At 30.8% G+C, this 20,881-nt stretch overlaps 1 protein-coding gene across 1 annotated transcript in view; it reads left to right on the top strand.

Moving 5' to 3' along the window:
* LOC145324588 (uncharacterized) overlaps positions 1–20,881 on the top strand; it is a 108,048-nt gene that overhangs the window by 45,308 nt on the left and 41,859 nt on the right. The window contains exons 6-9 of the mRNA XM_080167170.1: positions 1,526–1,621; positions 4,795–4,887; positions 7,403–7,441; positions 10,843–10,926. Coding sequence (XP_080023296.1) covers positions 1,526–1,621; positions 4,795–4,887; positions 7,403–7,441; positions 10,843–10,926 — 312 coding nt within the window. The remainder of the gene's footprint in view (positions 1–1,525; positions 1,622–4,794; positions 4,888–7,402; positions 7,442–10,842; positions 10,927–20,881) is intronic.

Here is a 20,881-nt window from a genome sequence, read left to right as displayed (position 1 = left end):
TATGTTACTTTATTGTAAGAATTATTGCATTTTTTTCATGAATTATCTTCCCACAACAAAGTTTACACTAAAAAATATAAATCTATTCATTTATATTTCTTGAGATCTTACTGGATATCCGGACACAGAGACAAACTTCCAATTATTTGGAGAATTACTAGTGGATTAACCCCTAGCATATTGCAGGACAGAAAAATAGCCTAAAACAATCGAAATGTCAATTTTAAAAGTAGAATGACCTAAAACTATCCCTGGACCTATGTATAGCTTCACAAAAATGGAGAACTCATTCGCTACATTGGTTATTGAAATCTTAAGCAGCAGACAAAAAACCTCACTACAACTTATTACTTTTGTTGTTTTTGACTTTGCTTAAATTTGGGGGTTACTATGCAAAAAAATATATTTTAAGGAAAATCCTTTAAACCAGAAAGTTTATAAATTGATAACCTTTAAAGTTCTAAACTAGCTTTTAATGTCAAGGCTAAAGGCAATATTATTAGTGATTAACCCTTAACGGTCGGGGGGGGGGGGGGGCGTTGAACGCCCCCCCATCCGGTTTTTTCTATCTCATTTTCTGTGTGTGAAAGATAAAGAGCCCAAACTTCTTGACTTTTTAAGTGTGGGTATGAGACATAACAGAAAGTTGAAATTTTTTGAATATCTCCATCCTGGCGGGCACAGGATGCCAGCAAACCTGGCAGGGTCATCCAGGTAAAGAGCAAAAATATTTTTTGGACTAAAACAAAGCATTTTATCTTACCAAAATACTAAAATATCCTCTAGTAGTACATCCTCATATTAAATACAGGTGTTCAAGTCAATTTTAGGTTCCAGATATGATCCTGCAGGTCCTGATCCTCCAGGTCTCCAGATATCTTTAAAAGGCTCCTGTGGCCGCAATTTTTGACTTAGAGACTTCAATTTTCAAACTTTAGCTTTTCTTATATGTATACATAACGTATTAAAATTTCATAAAGATCCGCTGCCGTTTTCCCGCCGACCGCCGACTGCGGCGGCTGGCAGCTGCCAAGTACAGCTGCGGCCGCTGAAATATATATTTTGATATTTCAAATATAAAATTTACATAAAGATAAACATTTTCTGCAAAAAATTTTTATGCTAGCTTCAAAAATAAAAAAATTACAGCCGTTTGAAATTTTTAAGTAAAAAAGGACCTAAAAACAAAGGTTGTTAAATAAAAGGGTGAAGGAAGCTAAGATTGACCTTGACTTACTTAAGGTCGGAAATTTATCATAACACAGGAGACTTGCACAAAATTTTTTAGCCATCTAGCTCTAATAGGAACTGAGATAATAAGGTGCTGATTAAGGTGCGGCAAGGGGCCCGACTGTAAGGGGTTAATTTAACCTACAAATATTTATAATTTAATTTTTTGAAATTTAATTTTACAATTTAAGCTTTAAGCTTGTTGGATTATAAATAATCAAGAAATACAATAAATTTAATATTAGTGAAATTTTTAAAATGATGAAAATTTTTTATTGGCATAATCAATTTCTAGTGGGATGAGATTATCAAATTTAACCAATACAAGTTTCTGTGGCCTTAACTCCTTACAACATTTGATTCTCAAGTCGAATATGATTGCTAATCTAAGGTAAGAAAAACAGGGTAGGTAAACTAAGGCTTTTCCAGAGTATGGCTTCGAAACCGATTAATATCCGCTGGATTAGATCCTGTTCTCAGACACACTGAAAAATTATTTATAGCATCATTACAGACAATTTTCTGCGAATATTAAAAAAATATAAAATTAATACCAGTTTTGTTAGACGGGGCCGGTAGAATCTTATTTTTCAGATAGGTGCAATTTACAAATCTCTGGCCTAACATTCCTAAATTATGGTTTAAAAACACTTTGAAAAATAGCAAAACCATAACCTTTAGGCATCCCGCACTCGTTTTTCTATATCAAACTTTACTTTTATCTTGACATAAATAATTACGTTAAACAGAATATATTTATATAAGCAGCATATAAGTTTGATAATTTTAGTGCCCCAGTAAGAGAATTAAGGAATTGTCCAAACTTTGTAAAATGAAAGTTGTTTATAGGCCGATCTATGATTCAGCTTTTTCATAAATCGTCTGGTGAGTATGAACTAACTTTGTTTACAGATTTAAATCAGGAATAAGGGATGTGTAATAATATACAATATGATGAAATTTATCTTTGAAAACTTTGATGTAGCGGGACAAAGTGTCTCAAAAATCAGCCATATGACGTCATAAAAATGATGGAGATAAGAGGAGAAGTGGGAAATAAAACACATAAAAAAGAGATGAATAACCCCTCATTTTATGACGTCACATGGCTGTTTTTTGAGAAACTTTGTCCCGCTACAACTTTTATCTATATTATGTAACTATGATTTCATTTTTTTCAAATTAGACTCTAAAACTAAAATATAAATAATGGATAAAAACCTCTATGTCAAAGGTTATAATTTCAGCACTAAAATTGATCCTTTTATTTGTGTGATAAACTACAAGAATCTAAAGGGATAAGACAATGCCGATAAATGGATGTACATCGCTAATAATGATACACAAAATTACCCCTTCTGTAGATTACAATCAGTGGTTGAACTTTTGATCCAACCAATCAAAATTCAAGTCCTCAAAGTTAGTGGGCAAACAAATAAGAAAACGTTAATATATTACTTTGGGGACTGGTGTAATAATCAGCCCAATTTCTCCTAACTCCCTGAATAAACTAAGTTTGTTTATGAGTTGAACCAAAGTTATATTTATTATTTGGCCCACTTTAAAAGTAAAAGTCTCAGAAGTAAGGGAATTAATTTAAGATGTTCAAATTTATAATCACCTATGGATATGCTAATTATGCAATGAATACGCATGAACCAGGGAAATAAAATAATTGTAGAATCCCAAATAGAGACACAGACAGACGGACATTTAAAACTCAAACAAATCCTTGCACATATTATATTTATATAAAAAAAAAGTTTAATTAATTGTTTTGCTTATCCCTTTATCTTATGTAACTGAAAGTTTATAACATCAACTCAATTTGTCATGCATGGGTTAGGTGGACTTAAAAATATTTAGTAGATTGGTGTATAGTATAGATGTATAACTAGACAACTACCTGGATCCTCTTGTTCGGGGCCTTTTTTGTCTGATAGCAAATTACTTTCTGCGCTTTTGTAGCGACTTGGCTGTGTTAATATTCCCAACGCTATTGGATGATTTTCGAAGACCCAATTGTAAGTCGGCACAGGATCTCGGGAAGGGGACATACAGTTATTTAACCCTTCTCCCTCTATTTTATTTTACTCTAATTTTAGTAGCCTACTAAAATTACATATTTCTTAAGAAATTTTAAATGTTTAATACTTATGCCAAAAAAGATTACAGTGCATTTTTAAAAGCGAAGCTTTTCTATAATTAGGGTCGGTCCGTCCGTACGTCCGTCCGTCCGTCCGAGATAGCGACTCTATAAATATTACCAGAATGTCCGTACGTCCATTTTAAACATGTTGATTTTTCAACTTTTTTAACAACAAATTTTCAAGTGTTCTAATTATCCGTTTGATCTGATTTTTGGTATATTGATTCCTAAGATAACAAAGAACAATATTATAAGCGAAGCAACTCTATAATCAAGTCAAAAAATGTAAGTATGTTCATAAACATTATCCTGCTTCAAACAGTTTTTCAACAAATTTATTTACAATTTTGCTTCGACTCTTATACTTTTAAATTCTGATTATTCAGTTCAGATACTATACAAGTGTTAATGTCCGATTGTCCTACCGTTTCAGTGCTTCGCTTTTATGGATGTTGTCATCCTTGTTTTGATTGGTGTAGTTTTAAATAAATATTGAAAAAATAGTCTTTTATCAGTTGTGTATATCATCGTGTTATCTATAATACAAAGTAGAATGATGTCTGTCCGTCCGTCCATCCGTCTGTCTGTCCGTCTGAAGCTTAAGTTCTCGGTAACCACTGAACCGATCGGATTCTACTCTTCAGGGTATATACCTATTGGTCCTGCAGTGATTTTAAGCTATTTTCTTAGGGGGTGGGACACCCCCAACCCCCCAAAAACAAAAAAAAACCTCCCCCATTTTTTTTTTTTTTTTTTTTTTTTTACAAATTTTACGAATTTTATGAATTTTACGAATTTTACGAATTTTACGAATTTAACGAATTTAACGAATTTAACGAATTTTACGAATTTTACGAATTTTACGAATTTTACGAATTTTACGAATTTTACGAATTTTACGAATTTTACGAATTTTACGAATTTTACGAATTTTACGAAATTTACGAAATTTACGAATTTTACGAATTTCGCGAATTTAATCGCAAAATGTTTTCCTGCTGGGTAGGTGCGAAAATTTGTGATCCGTTTTGCTGGGTAAGTAATAGAAGATGTAATTATACCTCTTGGGGCAAAGCCCCTAGAGGCTAGGGGCGAAGCCACTAGTATTGTTATATTTAGCTTTCCACGGATATAAGGATGTACAATTTCAAGATTAAAACCAGTTTTTTAGCCCCCAGATGCCGAAGGCATGGGCTAATGGTTTTAATCTTATGATAGTACGTTTTTATATTAGTACGAAAACTGGATATAACACGATCCTTTACATAATTTTTCAGTGTGGCTGCTGTGAACCGGTTCTAATCCAACGGAAATTAATCGGTTTCGAAGCCATACTGGAAAGATGATTATGACAGGCGTATAATCTTTACGCAAAACATTTATTTTCAGACAAAATATATCTATCCATGTTTTAGTGGTTCTGCCTTCGAATGTCTGGAAAGTTTGTTAAGCTTGGACGTGTCAAATAATCAGATCAAACAGCTGCAAGGACAACTAACTACTTCAGGAAACAAAGAAATTTTAATTGTTTTGAGACGCCGGGCGAACATAATTATAACTTATTTTTTATTATTTGACTGTGCTGTTAAAACATTTTTGAAAATGTTTTCTAGTGTTGCTTCGAAACTGATTAATATCCGCTGGATTATAACCGGTTCGCAGACATACTGAAAAATCATGTAAAGCATGAATTTCAAAATTATTTAGCTCCGGGGGCTACCAAAACTGGTTTTAATCTTTTATTTTCTTATCTTAATATCCGCAAAATGCTGTCTATAATACGATCAGATAAATAACTTTTATCCTCCTAGAAATTTTGACCCAAAAAGGGGGAGGTTTCCGCTCTTTACTGTATTTGGATCAGGAGGGATATAAATCGCTTCCCCCCCCACCCCCCCACCTTATGTGCTTGATTATTATGTGTACACAGTCTCTAAAAAGGTATAAGTAAGCATCTGTATAATAAAAAACAATTTAAAAGAAAATGCACAATTAACCAAAAATAATCTTGCTAAGCTTTCATTGATGACCGACAGTAAATTTTTATTTTCATGCTTTATTGGAAGCGAAGCTGCATTATAAGTTGTAAATTTTGCTTTAAGTTTATCATTACGTCTTGTATGGATAAAGGAGGAAAGGAGGGTGTCTGTCGATTTCACAATCAACCTAATTTATAAAAGTCAATAAAGCTGCATAAAAGTATATCTTTTTTTCTTCTGTATAAATTTGACAAATCTGTACAATTTATTATCTTCAATATTGGTCATCGTCTTTTATTTCTTTTGTCCTATAAATTGCTGAACTAAGTGATTTTATATTGAGATTATTTGTTTATAATACAAGAATCTGTAATATTGAGATATTAAATTGAAAAGTTTTACTCAATGTTTTGATGTGCCTTTTGATTTTTCATTAAGTTAGAGGCAAGATTGTATTTTGTTTTCAGTTATACAGGATGTTTTTTTTTAATGAGTTAAAAGTATTGCTTAATTTAACCTACTTGCCATTGACAGAAATTAATAATCTATATCTTGATTTCTTCATTGATGTGGGAAATTTTGTATGAAAAAAAATATTTAGCGATTTTCAACAAATTCTGCCTTAAAAACCGGTTTTTCTAAAGTACCTATATTTGGAAGATTTTTGGATCATGACAAATTTTAAGAGTATGCAAAAATGCGTACATTTTTAAAAATCAAATTGCGCGGCTTGTGTTAATAGTAGAAAAATGTTATGCATATCGTTAGAATCGTCATAAACTCTAGTTTTTAGGTGTTTAAGAACTATTCCTGTGCTACGTATAGTTTAGGAGCTACGTGGTAAAATGTTCCAACTTACTTAAAATTTTCAACATTTCTCACATTTTCCAATGTAGCTTCTATACTACAAATAGCATGTATGTGTTACATATATTTCCAAAAACTAGAGTTTATGACAATTCTAACGATATGCGTAACATTTTTCTACTCTTAACACAAGCCGCGCAATTTGATTTTTAAAAATGTACGCATTTTTGCATACTCCTAAAATTTGTCATGATCCAAAAATCTTCCAAATATAGGTACTTTAGAAAAACCGGTTTTTAAGGCAGAATTTGTTGAAAATCGCTAAATATTTTTTTCTCATACAAAATGTCCCACATCAATGAAGAAATTAAGATATAGATTATTAATTTCTGTCAATGGCAAGTGGGTTAAATTAAGCAATACTTTTAACTCATTAAAAAAAAAACCCTGTAATTATACTCAACTAGGTCGATAAGAAAAAGATCGATTATTTAATGTAAATATCAATCTATCCTGTTATGTAATATAGTAAAGGTTTTTTGTCTGTAGTTTAAGATCTCCATAACTACCGAACTAAATGGGTTCTCTATTTTAGGAAGGCTTTATATAGGTCCTGTGAGGGTTTTAGGCTATTTCATTATTAGATTTAAGCCTTTTAAGCTATTTTTTCTAGTCCCTTTGAATACAGGGCCCCTTGAATCGCAGCCGCTAGTTCTAAATAAAGTATTAGTAACGAACTATAGAATTACTGTAGAAACGGTGTATGATATTTACAATATATTTAATTTAATTTACTGATTTGCTGGGGGTTAAACCTTAGATTCAAAAGTCTTACAATCAAATAATATCACAGCATGAAAACAGCTGTAACTAATAATCCTTATAATAAAGTAACAGGATGTCCGTTTGTCTCTTTGTCTGTCTTCACCTAATTATCTCGCTAACCACTGAACCGACATTGTTCTCCTTTACAGTTTAGCTTCTCAAAGGTCCTGGTAAGGTTTATAGCTATTTTGGATAAAGATATCAACACCCGCCCAAGATAAATCGCTAAAAGTATTAAAAATAATAGAAAACGCCGCCTAGTGGATATATTAGGATATCATAAATTGAAAAGAAAAAGAATTACGTTCTCCTAAAGGCCTCAAGGCGTGTAGCTGGTATTGTATGATATTGTAATTCAACTATATAAATGCCCAAAGGAACCCCTTTTAAATTTCTTTGTTTCTTGATTAGGGTTGATCAGTTTGGACCTGAGTTACAACTATTTAAACAGGTACGTGGATAAACATTGCAAGTTATTATATTTTAAATTATGGATATAGTTTGGGATTTTAAGTACTAAGACAATAGAAGATTAATGTACACTCCTCTTATAATAAACAAAATTGCCCTGATGTAGAATGAAATTAAACACTACTGGCATTTATAATCCATTTAAGATTTATTAAAGTCTGTAATTTTCTATAGGATATAAAGTTTTTCTTTTGCTATTTAAATAAAAAGTTTTTTGGTAAAGATTTTGTGAACTAATGATTAATTAACCTATAATCAAATTTTCGGTACTGATATTGAAAACATAATTTTTTTTTATTTATTTATCTCCTAGGTGTTTAAACCAAGATTTAAAAAAAAATTATGTGTAGTTTATATGACTACTTATCATATACTCCCATAGTGTTAGGCAGATTCGCAATTTATGAATGTTGTCATTCTTATTTTTGCTTTTATTGGTTTGACTTCCTATTCTACTAAGATAGTGAATATATTTGTTGAAGAAGTTTGTTAACAATCTTTTGTCTACCAACTTTATGTTTATCTTACACATTTTCTTTATATCACACAAGTGACTTCGCCTATAGTTTATATTATTTAAATCACTTAAAGCCGTGATAATATTATCATGAAGATTATCTGACTTGCAGAACCCAATGTATTGTAAAGTTTAAATTTTAATCGAGGTTTTTATTTAAACTATTTACAAATTGTTGAGAAAAAAACGAAGAACGATTTCATATAAAGAGTATATCCTATACTATAAGGGAGTAAGCATATTTTGTTTGTAGCGAAGTGTATCACTCTTTTACAGTGAATAGTCCATGTATGGTTTTATGCTATTTTTTAGATAAGTCTGGGTATGGTTTAAGCTATTTTCTGCTCTTTCCGTATCCTTTTGAATATAGAGCTTGTACATGCTAGGGGCGCAGCTAGAATATAAATATGAACTTTATATTTGTCTGATAAGTACCTTATTTTTTCCTAGATAACGTTTGTCCAGCTTATATGAGATCTAAAGTTAATCTTATCTTATGACAAAATCTTAATATTGTACTTAATCCTAAACCCAAGGCCAGACAGAAGTCAGGGTGGGAGGGGACATTGGGCTGTGTATTACACTGATCTCCAAAGCTTTATCATTATAACTTTTTTTTCGTTTTCTTACCAACTTTGAGGAATTAGTGAATTGTTATTGGTTCGTTTATTAAATCGAGTGTTCAAACGTTTCAACCACTAATTTTTATTACAGAGGGCTATCTTTTGTGTCTCATCTTTGGGGATCTACATCAATTTATCCGCCATTGACTTATACCTTCAGTACAAAAGTATTTTATAATAAAAAGATAATATAATTATATGTTTAGTGCAAATGTTTACCAGTATTGATGTAGAACCAACCAACTACCAATTTTTTACCATCATTTTATCAAAAAAAGTGCTGATTTGGTCATTGGATCTCATAATTCTTTTTCCAATATGTGTACAACAATAAATATAATGTATCATAATGTTTTATTTTTGCATTTTAACATTAAAGAAGTTCTTAAAAATAAATTGGGGAGCTTTTAAAACATGCAAAATCTCTGGGTCGTAGTTACCAATTTTCCACTGCTCACACAATATTATGGTTATTATATCCTTGTTTTAAAGAATATTTGTTCTTGTCTCTCTGACTAAGTTAGACAATTGTAACCCAATCATACATGTTCACAGACAATATTATTGTCTGTTTCTACATTTCAACTCACAATCCTTTTAATGAGGTAAAATTATCATTTTGTGTTTGACTGTGTGTGTGTACCGAAGGATCTCGCTTACCTCTGAACCGATATGGTTTCTCTAAACAGGGTAGCTTCCCAGAGGTTCTGATTATTGAGAAAAAATTAAATTAAAGCAAAATAATGGAGATGTGTTAGAATAAAGTTTTGGGTTACGCTTTGCAAAAATAATTAAGATACGTTGGGTTAGGTTGGATTGCTTTTTAAATTTACAGGGGTTAAGGCTTGGATAAAAAAAATTTCTCTATATCTAAACATATTGTTAACTGATTTAAATAGGATTCCCTTCAAGGAGCTTTTAAAAAATTGCAGTTCATTGATTTTGATTTCAGCTTGAATTTGTGTTTTTTTTATGATATTTTATTAATTTTTTTGTAAGAACATACTATTATTGGATTTGGGGACAAGTCAATTTTGGGAACATTCCCAACTTGAACACATTCTAGTTATTTTTTTCTTCACAATATTTATGGATTTATTTTATATTTTTGTATGCAAAAGATTGAGATGATACATCTTTTCTGATGATGAAACAATAAAAACAAGGACAATTCTGTCATAAAGTTTAATATAAAAAAAAAGAAAATAATGATTATAGGAAAAGATTGTTAAAAATAAGTTTTTTGATGTGATACGGCTAATTGCAGTGTAAAGCGTCCATTAGCCCTACAAACAACCAACCCTTTGATAATGATTGTATGACCTTTGTCATAGAAGTTCCAAATGTGCATGGTAATGAGTTGTGCCTGTATTGGGCCAAAGCATTCCCTCTAATCTAACTATCTATGTCGCGCAACTGACATATCAGCGATAGAAACCATTGTTAAAGTTATGAAACGGTATTAAGCCGATATTCGAATATATCCCATAAGTTAGATTTTATATCAAAATAAAAGGACGTTTTTCTTCAATCTTAAAATAAAATATATTTTCTTTCCATGTTATTGTATTGTGATGTATGTATTTTGCTATTGTTGATAAAATTATAGTTTATTGACACTAGATACATTTTAACATTAGATTTAACAACTATATGGAATCATCATTGATTAGGACTTGGACATCAGCTGTTAAACAAATTGTCTTGCAAGAATTTATTTTAAATTAATATACAGATTAAATACATAGTTATAATTAGAAATTGTATTTTTCCTAACATGTATTAATGTTTAGTATGAAAAATACTATTCCCATATATAATAAATCCGATGTTGTAAGTATTTCATTTTTGGTATGACATAAGATTGGTTTATGTCTCTTGCGAATCTTTCTGTCTATTTATAAATATATTACATATATGAACACAAGTTATATTTTAATATTTTAATAATAGAAGACAATTGTTTTACTACTAAATATATCATCATTTAATATTTATTAAATAAGAGTTAAAGATGTATGTCTTTGCATTTTAAATTCCTAAATTTAGTATTATTTCACATGATCAAAATATACTATTCAGAAATTCTATGAGAAGCTACTGTGTAAAGGAGAACAATATCGGTACAGCGGTTAGCAAGATCCTTCTGTAGAGAAAGCCAGACAAACATCCTGTTAATTTATCATAAGAATGTATTCACATTTTTTAACTGTTTGAATTTTAATGTTATATATATTTCAGTATGACAGGAGATTGGTTTATATTCCTAGCGGACCTGTCTTTTCTACAATTACAGGGGAACAATATCTCATTTATAGATACCAGGTATAGATAGATAGATAGGGATCATTATCGCATTTATATATACTGGTTGTAGATAGATAGATAGATATATAGATAAAAATTCATAATTAGATTATCCGGACCATGTGAAGGAAAAAGGCCAAAAATTACCTTACTTACATTGAACCTCAGATGGGCTTATATAAAAGTAACAGTATCTGTGTTTGTGTGAGATAGATAGAGAGAACGAGAGATAGATAGATATTAACATAAAAAGATAGATATAAGGATGATAGAAACAATCATAAGGAGATATAGGGAGACAAAAGTATTAATGATTTATTTCAATTAAATTCTTAATTTTATGGTAGTTTGAACTTAGCATAGCGTTTGATTTGCGATTTTTTTTGTCTTTATGTACTTTTTAATTGACCCATATTTCTTTGTTTGTTTGTGAAGAAATCTAACTAGCATTAAACCTAGCCTCTACCATTACTAAACTGTCCTAAAGCCCAGCCGTTTAATAGATCTTGGCGGAAATGAATGGCCACTGACAGACACAAATACATACAACTGACTACTATAATTTTACTTTTATATGATTATGAATATTTAAATGCATATTCATATATTTCATAAAAAGGAAAAATTATTTTGGTGAATTTAAATTCGTTGGTTGAACAGTTACTTTTTATTATAGAACAATGACAAAAATATTTTATGGTAGCGAAGTGCTTTAACTGAGTTGGATAATAAGCATTCTATTGTAGTATATTGCCTTTTAAAAGCGAATCTTTTTTGTAATTATTAAAAGCGAAGCTTTTCTGTGATAATTTTAACATTTCCTAAAATTTATGTAGTTTCGTCCATACGTCATTCCGTAACGAGTTTTCTTATCGTTCATTTATGCATCTTAAAATTGTCCTTTCGATTTCAAACTTGGTATGGTGATTCCTGTAGTAGGATGTTCGTACTTCATCTAAAACATGTTGGTTTTGAAACTTTATGACAACTTTTATTTATTTGATATGTTGTCATCCTTGTTTTAGCAACAATACATTTATCTCAATGAGCTGCTAAGTGAGATAGACTTTCAAAATTTTTAACTAGTTTTTTTTTACCAATGAGCAACTTAATGTATACATTGACAATGGATCTTTCTGTACAAATATAGTTTAAATATATTTTTCATACAGCTATACCTACCAACAGTCCAACACAAAATTTCATAGACAAGAAATGTAGAGTAGCTACGCGACTCAAAATTCGATTCCACGGGCAATCAGACATATGTCTACTAGAAATCTATTCAATAGATCTTAGACGATGGAAATTTGAAACTGTCGGGTCAATATTTCTTTAATATTCCCCCTATTTTCTAACTGTCCAAAGACGTTTATAACAATTAGGGAAAGGGTTGAATTTGGACAGGAAACCTAAATATTAAAATCTTTTCTAAATTTATACGATCCTGAAAGTTAATATTTACTGATATTTTCCAATAAATTTTTTCGTTTCGTCAAAATTTGGAAAAATAGCCAATATGGCTGTCTAGAAAAAACACGAAACCTCTACACCTAATATTTTCTCAGTGTTTTTTTTTACTTTTTATACAATTTTTTTTAAAAATTAAATATTGATGAGTTTTTTATTTTTATAGAATGAATTATAAAAAAAATAATATTGGTTGATTGGTTTTTGCGATATCAGAACTCAGAACCATATCAGTTTTACTTTTAAACAATTCAATAAATATGAAAACTTTAAAAATTAAATATTGATGAGTTTTTTTTATTTTTTTAGAATGAATTATAAAAAAATAATATTGGTTGATTGGTTTTTGCGATATCAGAACCATATCAGTTTTACTTGTAAACAATTCAATAAATATGAAAACTTAGATATAAAATTTGTATAATAGATAAGACTTTTAAATAATTTATTCTCCCCTTTCTTTATTCCAAAAATCTCGATTTTTCTTTCATTGTCATATCCTAGTATTTATTATGTGTATTTGTATTGTCGTGTGAGTATGTGAGAGGGTTGTAAAGGATAGATAAATTACCACCCCCCCCCCCCTCTCCCTCACATAGCTGTTAAGACTTAAGATTTTTTGTTTCAGGCTTTCAGCGTATCTACTCTATAATAATCCACCTTCCAAAGATCCAACACCCTACATTATCCAACCCTCCACCCTGCTTACTGTCTTCTACATTTCAACTCAACCATATATCAAACTTGCTAATATCATAAAGTGAAAGAAAAGTTAAAAAATAAACCACCAATAACCATTAAATAATGTATTAATCATTCTAACTCAAGTAATATGTACTAATTTATTATTTAACCTAACATACTAACTAAACAATAATCATAACTTTTTTTACTTTAATGAAATAAATAATCTAAATAAATAAATAAACTATGTTGACTTAAATAAAATGAAAATAAATATTTTTATTTTATTTGGATTGGAGTTAGTTAGTTTTGTAAATTGTAACGATTTGTCCTTGTTCTCTAAGGTCTCATATTTCCTGTATCATGAGTTGACCCTTAGCTTTATGCGGTCATAAATGTTCCCCCCCCCCCAAAAAAAAAACGCTTTTATCAATATACCTTGTATATTGGGGAATATTAACAAGGATTAAAACATCCATAAAAACTAGTACTGAAACTTTATGACAAACGGATACAGGAAGCAAATGCCTACATTACCAGAAATGAAAAAAGCTATCCGCTTTCTTACGGAGATTGACCAGCCCTAATTATAAAAAAGCTATTGTTCTGTAAGATTAAAACGATTTCTGAAACTGTATAACAAACGGATAATAACACAAACACTTAAATAGTTCAGAATAGTCGACAAATAGTCGACGGACAAACTGACCCTAATTATAGAAAATTATTGTTCTGTATGAAGATCTCATATTTCTCATGTGAGTTCAGTTAAGTTGACCCTTCCAGTTTCCCTTCCTTAATCAGGTGACATAAATTTTTCCTCCCCGCCCCCCCCCCAAAAATAAATATTGTACAGCGATTAAGGCGCGAAGATATGTTAATTTTATTTACCATAAAAACGAGTACTTTTAAGTCAAGTTTTTATTTCTATATAATTACTGACCCAACGGTTTGAAATAGATATTTATCGCATTGTGCCGTATATGTAATTTAGAAGCCATATTGGAATAGATATTTATCCTATCATATTATAGACAACTGACATTATTCTTTTATTTTAGTAATTATGGGAAAATTGAAACAAATTTAAAATGCACGGAAAAATGTCTATAAAAATTTAAAAAAAACTTAATTATGAAATAGCTTCGCTCCAAAACAAAAAAAATACTGAAGGGAAACAAACTAATCTAAAATCTTAAATATATATGAACATAGCTTTGTAAGTATGTCTGTCCAGGCGATAAATTTAATTCAAAAAATAGATATTTATCAAATTTTCACATCGTATTATAAGCGTATGACCGGAAATTAAAAACGATTTCTTTCAACTGAAGTCCAAAAAAACCGTATATAGTTATTCCGAATTTTACGATTTGTATTTAATAAAAGATAGACAGACAAAAAGAAAGAACTAAAATTATTAAAGTGATTATCTAAATTTGGTTACTATCATCATATCTTTGTATAATTGGTCAAAAAGCCTTCATAAAACTCCTAGGAAAGTACAGACGATATTTTTATTTACCATAAAAACGAGTACTTAAGTCAAGTTTTTATTTCTTTGTATGTAGATTTCTAGAATGATATCTATTTTTTTTAATAAAAAATTAAATCGACTTATATCGACAAATTACGGCTTTGTGAAAAAAAAAACTAAAGATATATTTTAAAAATTAAAATCCACGGAAAATGTCTATAATATGTTAAAAGTAAAAGTACTATAGAACCTATTTTTTGAAGCGAAGCTATTTCTGATTTATTTACATAAATAAAAACTAAAATGTCTATAATATGTTAAAAGTAAAACTATAGAAACTAACTTTTGAAGCGAAGCTATTTCTGATTTATTTACATAAATAAAAACGAAAATGACTATAATATGTTAAAAGTAAACCTATAGAAACTAACTTTTGAAGCGAAGCTATTTCTGATTTATTTACATAAATAAAAACGAAAATGTCTATAATATGTTAAAAGTAAAACTATAGAAACTAACTTTTGAAGCGAAGCTATTTCTGATTTATTTACATAAATAAAAACGAAAATGTCTATAATATGTCTATGTCTATAATACGATGCGATAAATATCTATTTTCTGAAGCAACATAAAAGATAGACAGACAAAAATCAAAATGTATTTCCGTGAGAAATTAAATATTGTTGTTTATCTCCCTCCCCCACCCCTCCTTCTAACTAACCATTACTACCAATCTAATGAAATTCTCCCCTCTTTTTATAAGGTTTTAATTTAACACCTGCATTTATAATATGTGTATGACCGGAAAGTAAAAACGATTTCTTACAGATTTTTCTTTCTCATAAATTTAAATGATTTCTATTTCAAATATTATTTTTTCAAGATTATATTAAAATAGTATTAAACACAATTTTACGGATATAGGATGTATGTACAATTATAATTTCTACTAAGAGTAAGAGTTATCAAATATAGTAAATTTAAATGATTTCTATTTCAATCAAATATTATTTTTTCAAGATTATATTAAAATAGTATTAAACACAATTTTACGGATATAGGATGTATGTACAATTATAATTTCTACTAAGAGTAAGAGTTATCAAAAATATAGTAAAGACTTATTTAAGCTTTAAGTGTATGACCGGAAAGTACTTAAAATCTTAAAACCACGTTAAAACCATCGCAAATACGTCGTATGATGACCGGAAGAAAAGGCCAAAGGGGGCGGAGATTTAGTATAAATATCTGAGTTCTGTTCAAATACAACTTAGTTTAATAAAATATAAGAAGCATTCAAGACCAAGGTCAACCAGTCAACAACACCAGTCATCTTATACAGTTTTCCACAGTCATCCCTATCAGTATCATCTTATTCTTATCATCATATTCCATCGCCATCGTCCTGTTCACCATCGCCATCGTCCTGTTCACCATCGCCATCATATTTATCATCAATTATTATTAAATATTATCTGATTCTGTTAATAATGCCTTCAGTAACCAGGAGTATGGTACGTGCGGGGGTTGCGGCCCTTGAACCGGCTGTCCAGCCTGCCCGTGTCCAGCGTGCCCGTGTCCAGCGTGCCCGTGTCCAGCCCCAGCGTGCCCCTGTCCAGCGCGCCCATGTACGTGGTGCACCACGGCAGGCGGGAAATATAGGGCAAAACCTGATCATCATTGGTGATCAGGTTTTTAATGCTCCTGGAGTTGGACCTGCTGGTGTAGTACCACCGCCGCCAGTTGACCAGCCTGCCCCTGGTGCTCCTGCTCCTGGTGCTCCTGCTCCTGGTCCTGCTCCTGGTCCTGCTCCTGGACCTCAAGGTCCTCAAGGACCTCAAGGTCCTCAAGGTCCCAGGGGCCCTAGGGGCGCCGATGGCCCCCCTGGAGTGGGGAATAGGGTCAACAATACTTTCACCATTAATAATAATAATTATTATAATTATATTATTAATGGTGTAAGAGTCCCTATTCCTGTTCCTGAGCATCCTGGCCAACAGAACCAGATAAATATTCACATTCACCAGCACTATCATTAACCATCATCCTGTTCACCATCGCCATCTGTATATATATTAATAATCCATCGCCATCTATTATTACCTGTTCACCATCGCCATCATATATTCATCTAATATTAACTAATTATTTAACTATTTGTTTTGTATGTATTGTAAATAGAAACTTAAATAACTATATTGAAATTGAATTGTAAATATTATAAAAATAACTTTTGCGTGATATTGTAAAAAATAAATGTGATAGAAACTCAAAATAATACACTTTTTATATTCATTTTTGGTGGATAGTCTTTAGATTTAATTTTATTAGACACTAACACTTTCAAAACGATTCTGGTAACGATTAATTTAATTATAGAGTTGCATGTCAAAAAAAAATCAGTTAATACTTGTGTTTGGATTAGGAACTTCGGATAATTATATCGCATTATTGGATTTACGGCCTAAACTAACCGGCTGCTTATTATATACACTTTTTATATTGGTGGATAGCTTTTAGATTTAATTTAAAAGTTTAAAAATGATTCTGGTAAAAAAGAGAAAAGATAGAGATTTATCGCATCATATTATAGACAGCTTTCCGCTTTATTTAAATAAATCTGTTTTTATGTAAATAAATCAGAAATAGCTTCGCTTCAAAAAATAGTTTCTATAGTTTTAATTTTAACTTAATTATTAAAACCAGATTTTTTAGCCCCGAGGAGCCGTTTAACTATGAAAGAAATAGCTATCTGTCTTAAAGAACGAACGAATTAAAAAGTAAAAACTTTGTATATTTGTTTTACATAGAAAGATTCAGATTTCAATTTGAGATCCTTGGTAGAGAGATATTAACAGACATCCTATTATTTTATTTTTTGGTTTTCAATGATAACTATGACATATATAGAGTAGACAGAAAAAGAGTAGTTTTTATTGCAAATCAAATATAATTTTTTTCATTTGTTTTTTATCCGTGGAGATTAACAGACATCCTATTATTTTATTCTTTGGTTTTCAATGATAACTATGATATATAGACAGAACAGAAATGTACAATCGTTTGATTATTAAAACCAGTTTTTTTAGCCCCGAGGAGCCGTTTAACTATGAAAGAAATAGCTATCTGTCTTAAAGAACGAACGAATTAAAAAGTAAAAACTTTGTATATTTGTTTTATTCAAAAAGAGTAGGTTTTATTGCAATTAGAGTCTTCCAACTAATTCACTTACAATTTTGCTTCATATCCGTGTCATGTTATTTAGTTGACCCTTTTTAAAAAAATTTAAATTTCCCTTCCTTGCGAAAGAATGTTTTTAAAACTTAAAACATATGAAATGATATTATCACAGATATTATCATCAATCTATAATATAATTGGCCAAAAAGCCTTCATAAAGTGTTATAAAGCATATAGAGAAGATATCTATATTCCAACTTTCAATATGTAACTTTGAAGCAATTTTGTTTGTTTTCTACATTACCGAATACTTTGTGAAATCAATTCGTCTCAAATGTAACTTTTCTTAAAAATAGGTTTCTAAAACTTGAAATATAATTTTTAACTTTTCTCACCAATGAATGATGAAAGTATAAATTTAAGAACAATTTGAAATATTTACCCTCTAACGGCTAATTTATTTACTATAATTTCATCGTATTAAATCCAAATTTAATCTTGTTTCTCCCCCCCCCCCCACCCCAATTATTACCATACCATTACCAGGTTGGTTACGATATTATATATTTGTTTTTTATCCGTGGACCGTGTGACATGAAAGATTAAGCATCAAATCCTCCCCCCCTCCTCAAAGGGGAAATTAGCAGAATTCTTACATGTCTACCTAATAATTATAAAACATACATAAGTAGCGAAGCTCTAAAATTATGAATAATAAATAGACCATTTGGAACAATGTATGGTTGTCTTTTGAAGCATTAAGCTAATAGAAAAACGTTAAAACTTAAACAATTGAATTTACAATTACATAATCCTAAATTTGCCTAAACTTAAAATTGTTTATTAATTATTTCTTATCAGTTCAGCATTTTGATTTTTGATTATTATTTATTATTGTCAACTGTCCTATCCCCTCCTAATATTTATGTTTTTCCCCCTTTTTTTTTTGGGGGGGGGGGAGCTAAACAGATATCCTATTACCTCCTAATATTTATTACATACAACACCAACCCCAATTTTAGGGGGTTACATGGGGGGGGGGGCGCGCATTACCACTCCGCCCATATTCATAATGAGCGGTGAAAATGGACAAAAAAATTGTAAAATACGTGATAAAAAACACATTTATAACAATCTTTTTCTATATATAACAATATAGTGTATTTCCGTAAAAAGACTCGGACGGAGGGACGTATGGACATACCTTAATTATAGAGTAACAAGGATTCTTATAATTTCATTTTCACTATGTTTATATATATGAGAGGGGGGGGGGGGGTCACGATTAATTTTTAACTTGGGGAGTGGGTAAGATTATAATTTATTATACTAGTGTAGTCTCACCCCTCCCCTATTTGAAGGTTGACCGTTACATTACAACTTACGATACAAATATTGACCCCTCCCCCCCCCCCCCCTCCCCAAGAAATAAGTTAACAATTCAAAACATATGGAAAATAGGAATTAGCGAAGCTTTTCTATAATTTGTGTTGGTTATAAACGTCAGTTAGTATTACTATTTTATATAATTTATAGACAGAATACTTACTTTATAATTATACTTATGCATTTATGTTAATGTTCCCCCCCCCCCCCCCCCAAGAAACAAAACAAAACAAAACATATGGAAAATTCAAAATACTAGGAATTAGCGAAGCTTTTCTATAATTTGTGTTGGTTATAGACGTCAGTATGTTAGTATTTATATAATTTATACTTATAGACAGAATACTTACTTATAATTTTGATTATACTAATGCATTTATGTTAATGTTTTGCTTTAATGGATATTGTCATCCTTGTTAAAAATATTTCACATCCCATTCCCAACACTTTATATTTGAAGATATCTAGAATATTATAAATCTTAATAATTTCTTGGAAACCAACAACAAAGAAAAATTTGTAGGGGGTAATTAATGATTCCTTGAAATTTCATTTGCTTACAGACCTTTGAAGTGACAACATTTGAACATTTGTTTTATTTTTGCTATCGTTATTATGGCGGAACAAGGACAGAGAGTCACAGTTGGGCGCAGGCGCAAGCCGGTAGCGATGGATGACTTGGTTCCTTACTTCCCCCGTTCACTTACCTGTACAGATCCAGAACCAAGTTTATACCCCGACCTGATGCCTGGATGGTACGCCCATTATCAGGTCCTTCACAGATCTTTTAAAGATATATCTAACCTGCTTTACAGGTCGGGGTTTCAGAGTGTTCGGAATATGCAGGCGATTAGACTATTTAGTGAAGGAATTGGTATATACCAATTCCTTCACCAAGCCCTTCCATCTTCTCAGCGTACACGCGAACAAAATGAACTTGTTCTGCAGCAAATGGAAGCAAAATGCAACGGTTACCGTGACGACGTTATCCAGGCGTTAGCTGTCTATGACCGTGCGATATGTTTAGATGGCACAGTAGATCTATCATCAGATGAAGACGAATATCCCGATATCTCCGGCGATGTAAATCCATCTTCCGATGATGACGATATTGACGCCATCCTGGAAGTTCTGGAACACGAAGGTGGCGCGAGCGAAGGTGAAGGTGATGACTCTGATGAGTCAGTGATCATTATCGATTGAGTTGAGATCGCATTCCTGTGAATATTTAGTTAGATTCCACATAAATAACATAACTTGACATATATATGCTATAATAATAAAACTATGAAAAATAATTTTCTTATTTTTATTTAATTTAATTTGTAATTGCGATGCTGCTCTATAATTTGAATTATAATTGAAGAAGTAAGCTCTGTTTGTCTGTAGCTAAGGATCTCGCTAACCACTGAACCTATATGGTTCTCCTTTACAGTACAGCTTCGTATAGGTCCTTAGATGGTTTTATTTGTGTACTTATTTTAACTTTGAATTGAAGACATAAATTTAAAATTATCAATAGCTATAGTATTAACTTTAACAAACAAAAACATTTAAAGTGCCACTAGAGGCCTCTAGGGGCGTAGCCGCTAGTAAACTTATAAAGAAGTAAGCTCTGTTTGTCTGTAGCTAAGGATCTCGCTAACCACTGAACCTATATGGTTCTCCTTTACAGTACAGCTTCGTATAGGTCCTTAGATGGTTTTATTTGTGTACTTATTTTAACTTTGAATTGAAGACATAAATTTAAAATTATCAATAGCTATAGTATTAACT

This window comes from Acartia tonsa, chromosome 7 (assembly GCF_053477335.1).
Source record: "Acartia tonsa isolate MP-2025a chromosome 7, ASM5347733v1, whole genome shotgun sequence".
Lineage (NCBI taxonomy): Eukaryota > Metazoa > Arthropoda > Copepoda > Calanoida > Acartiidae > Acartia > Acartia tonsa.
This window is presented reverse-complemented; position numbering and strand designations above follow the sequence as displayed.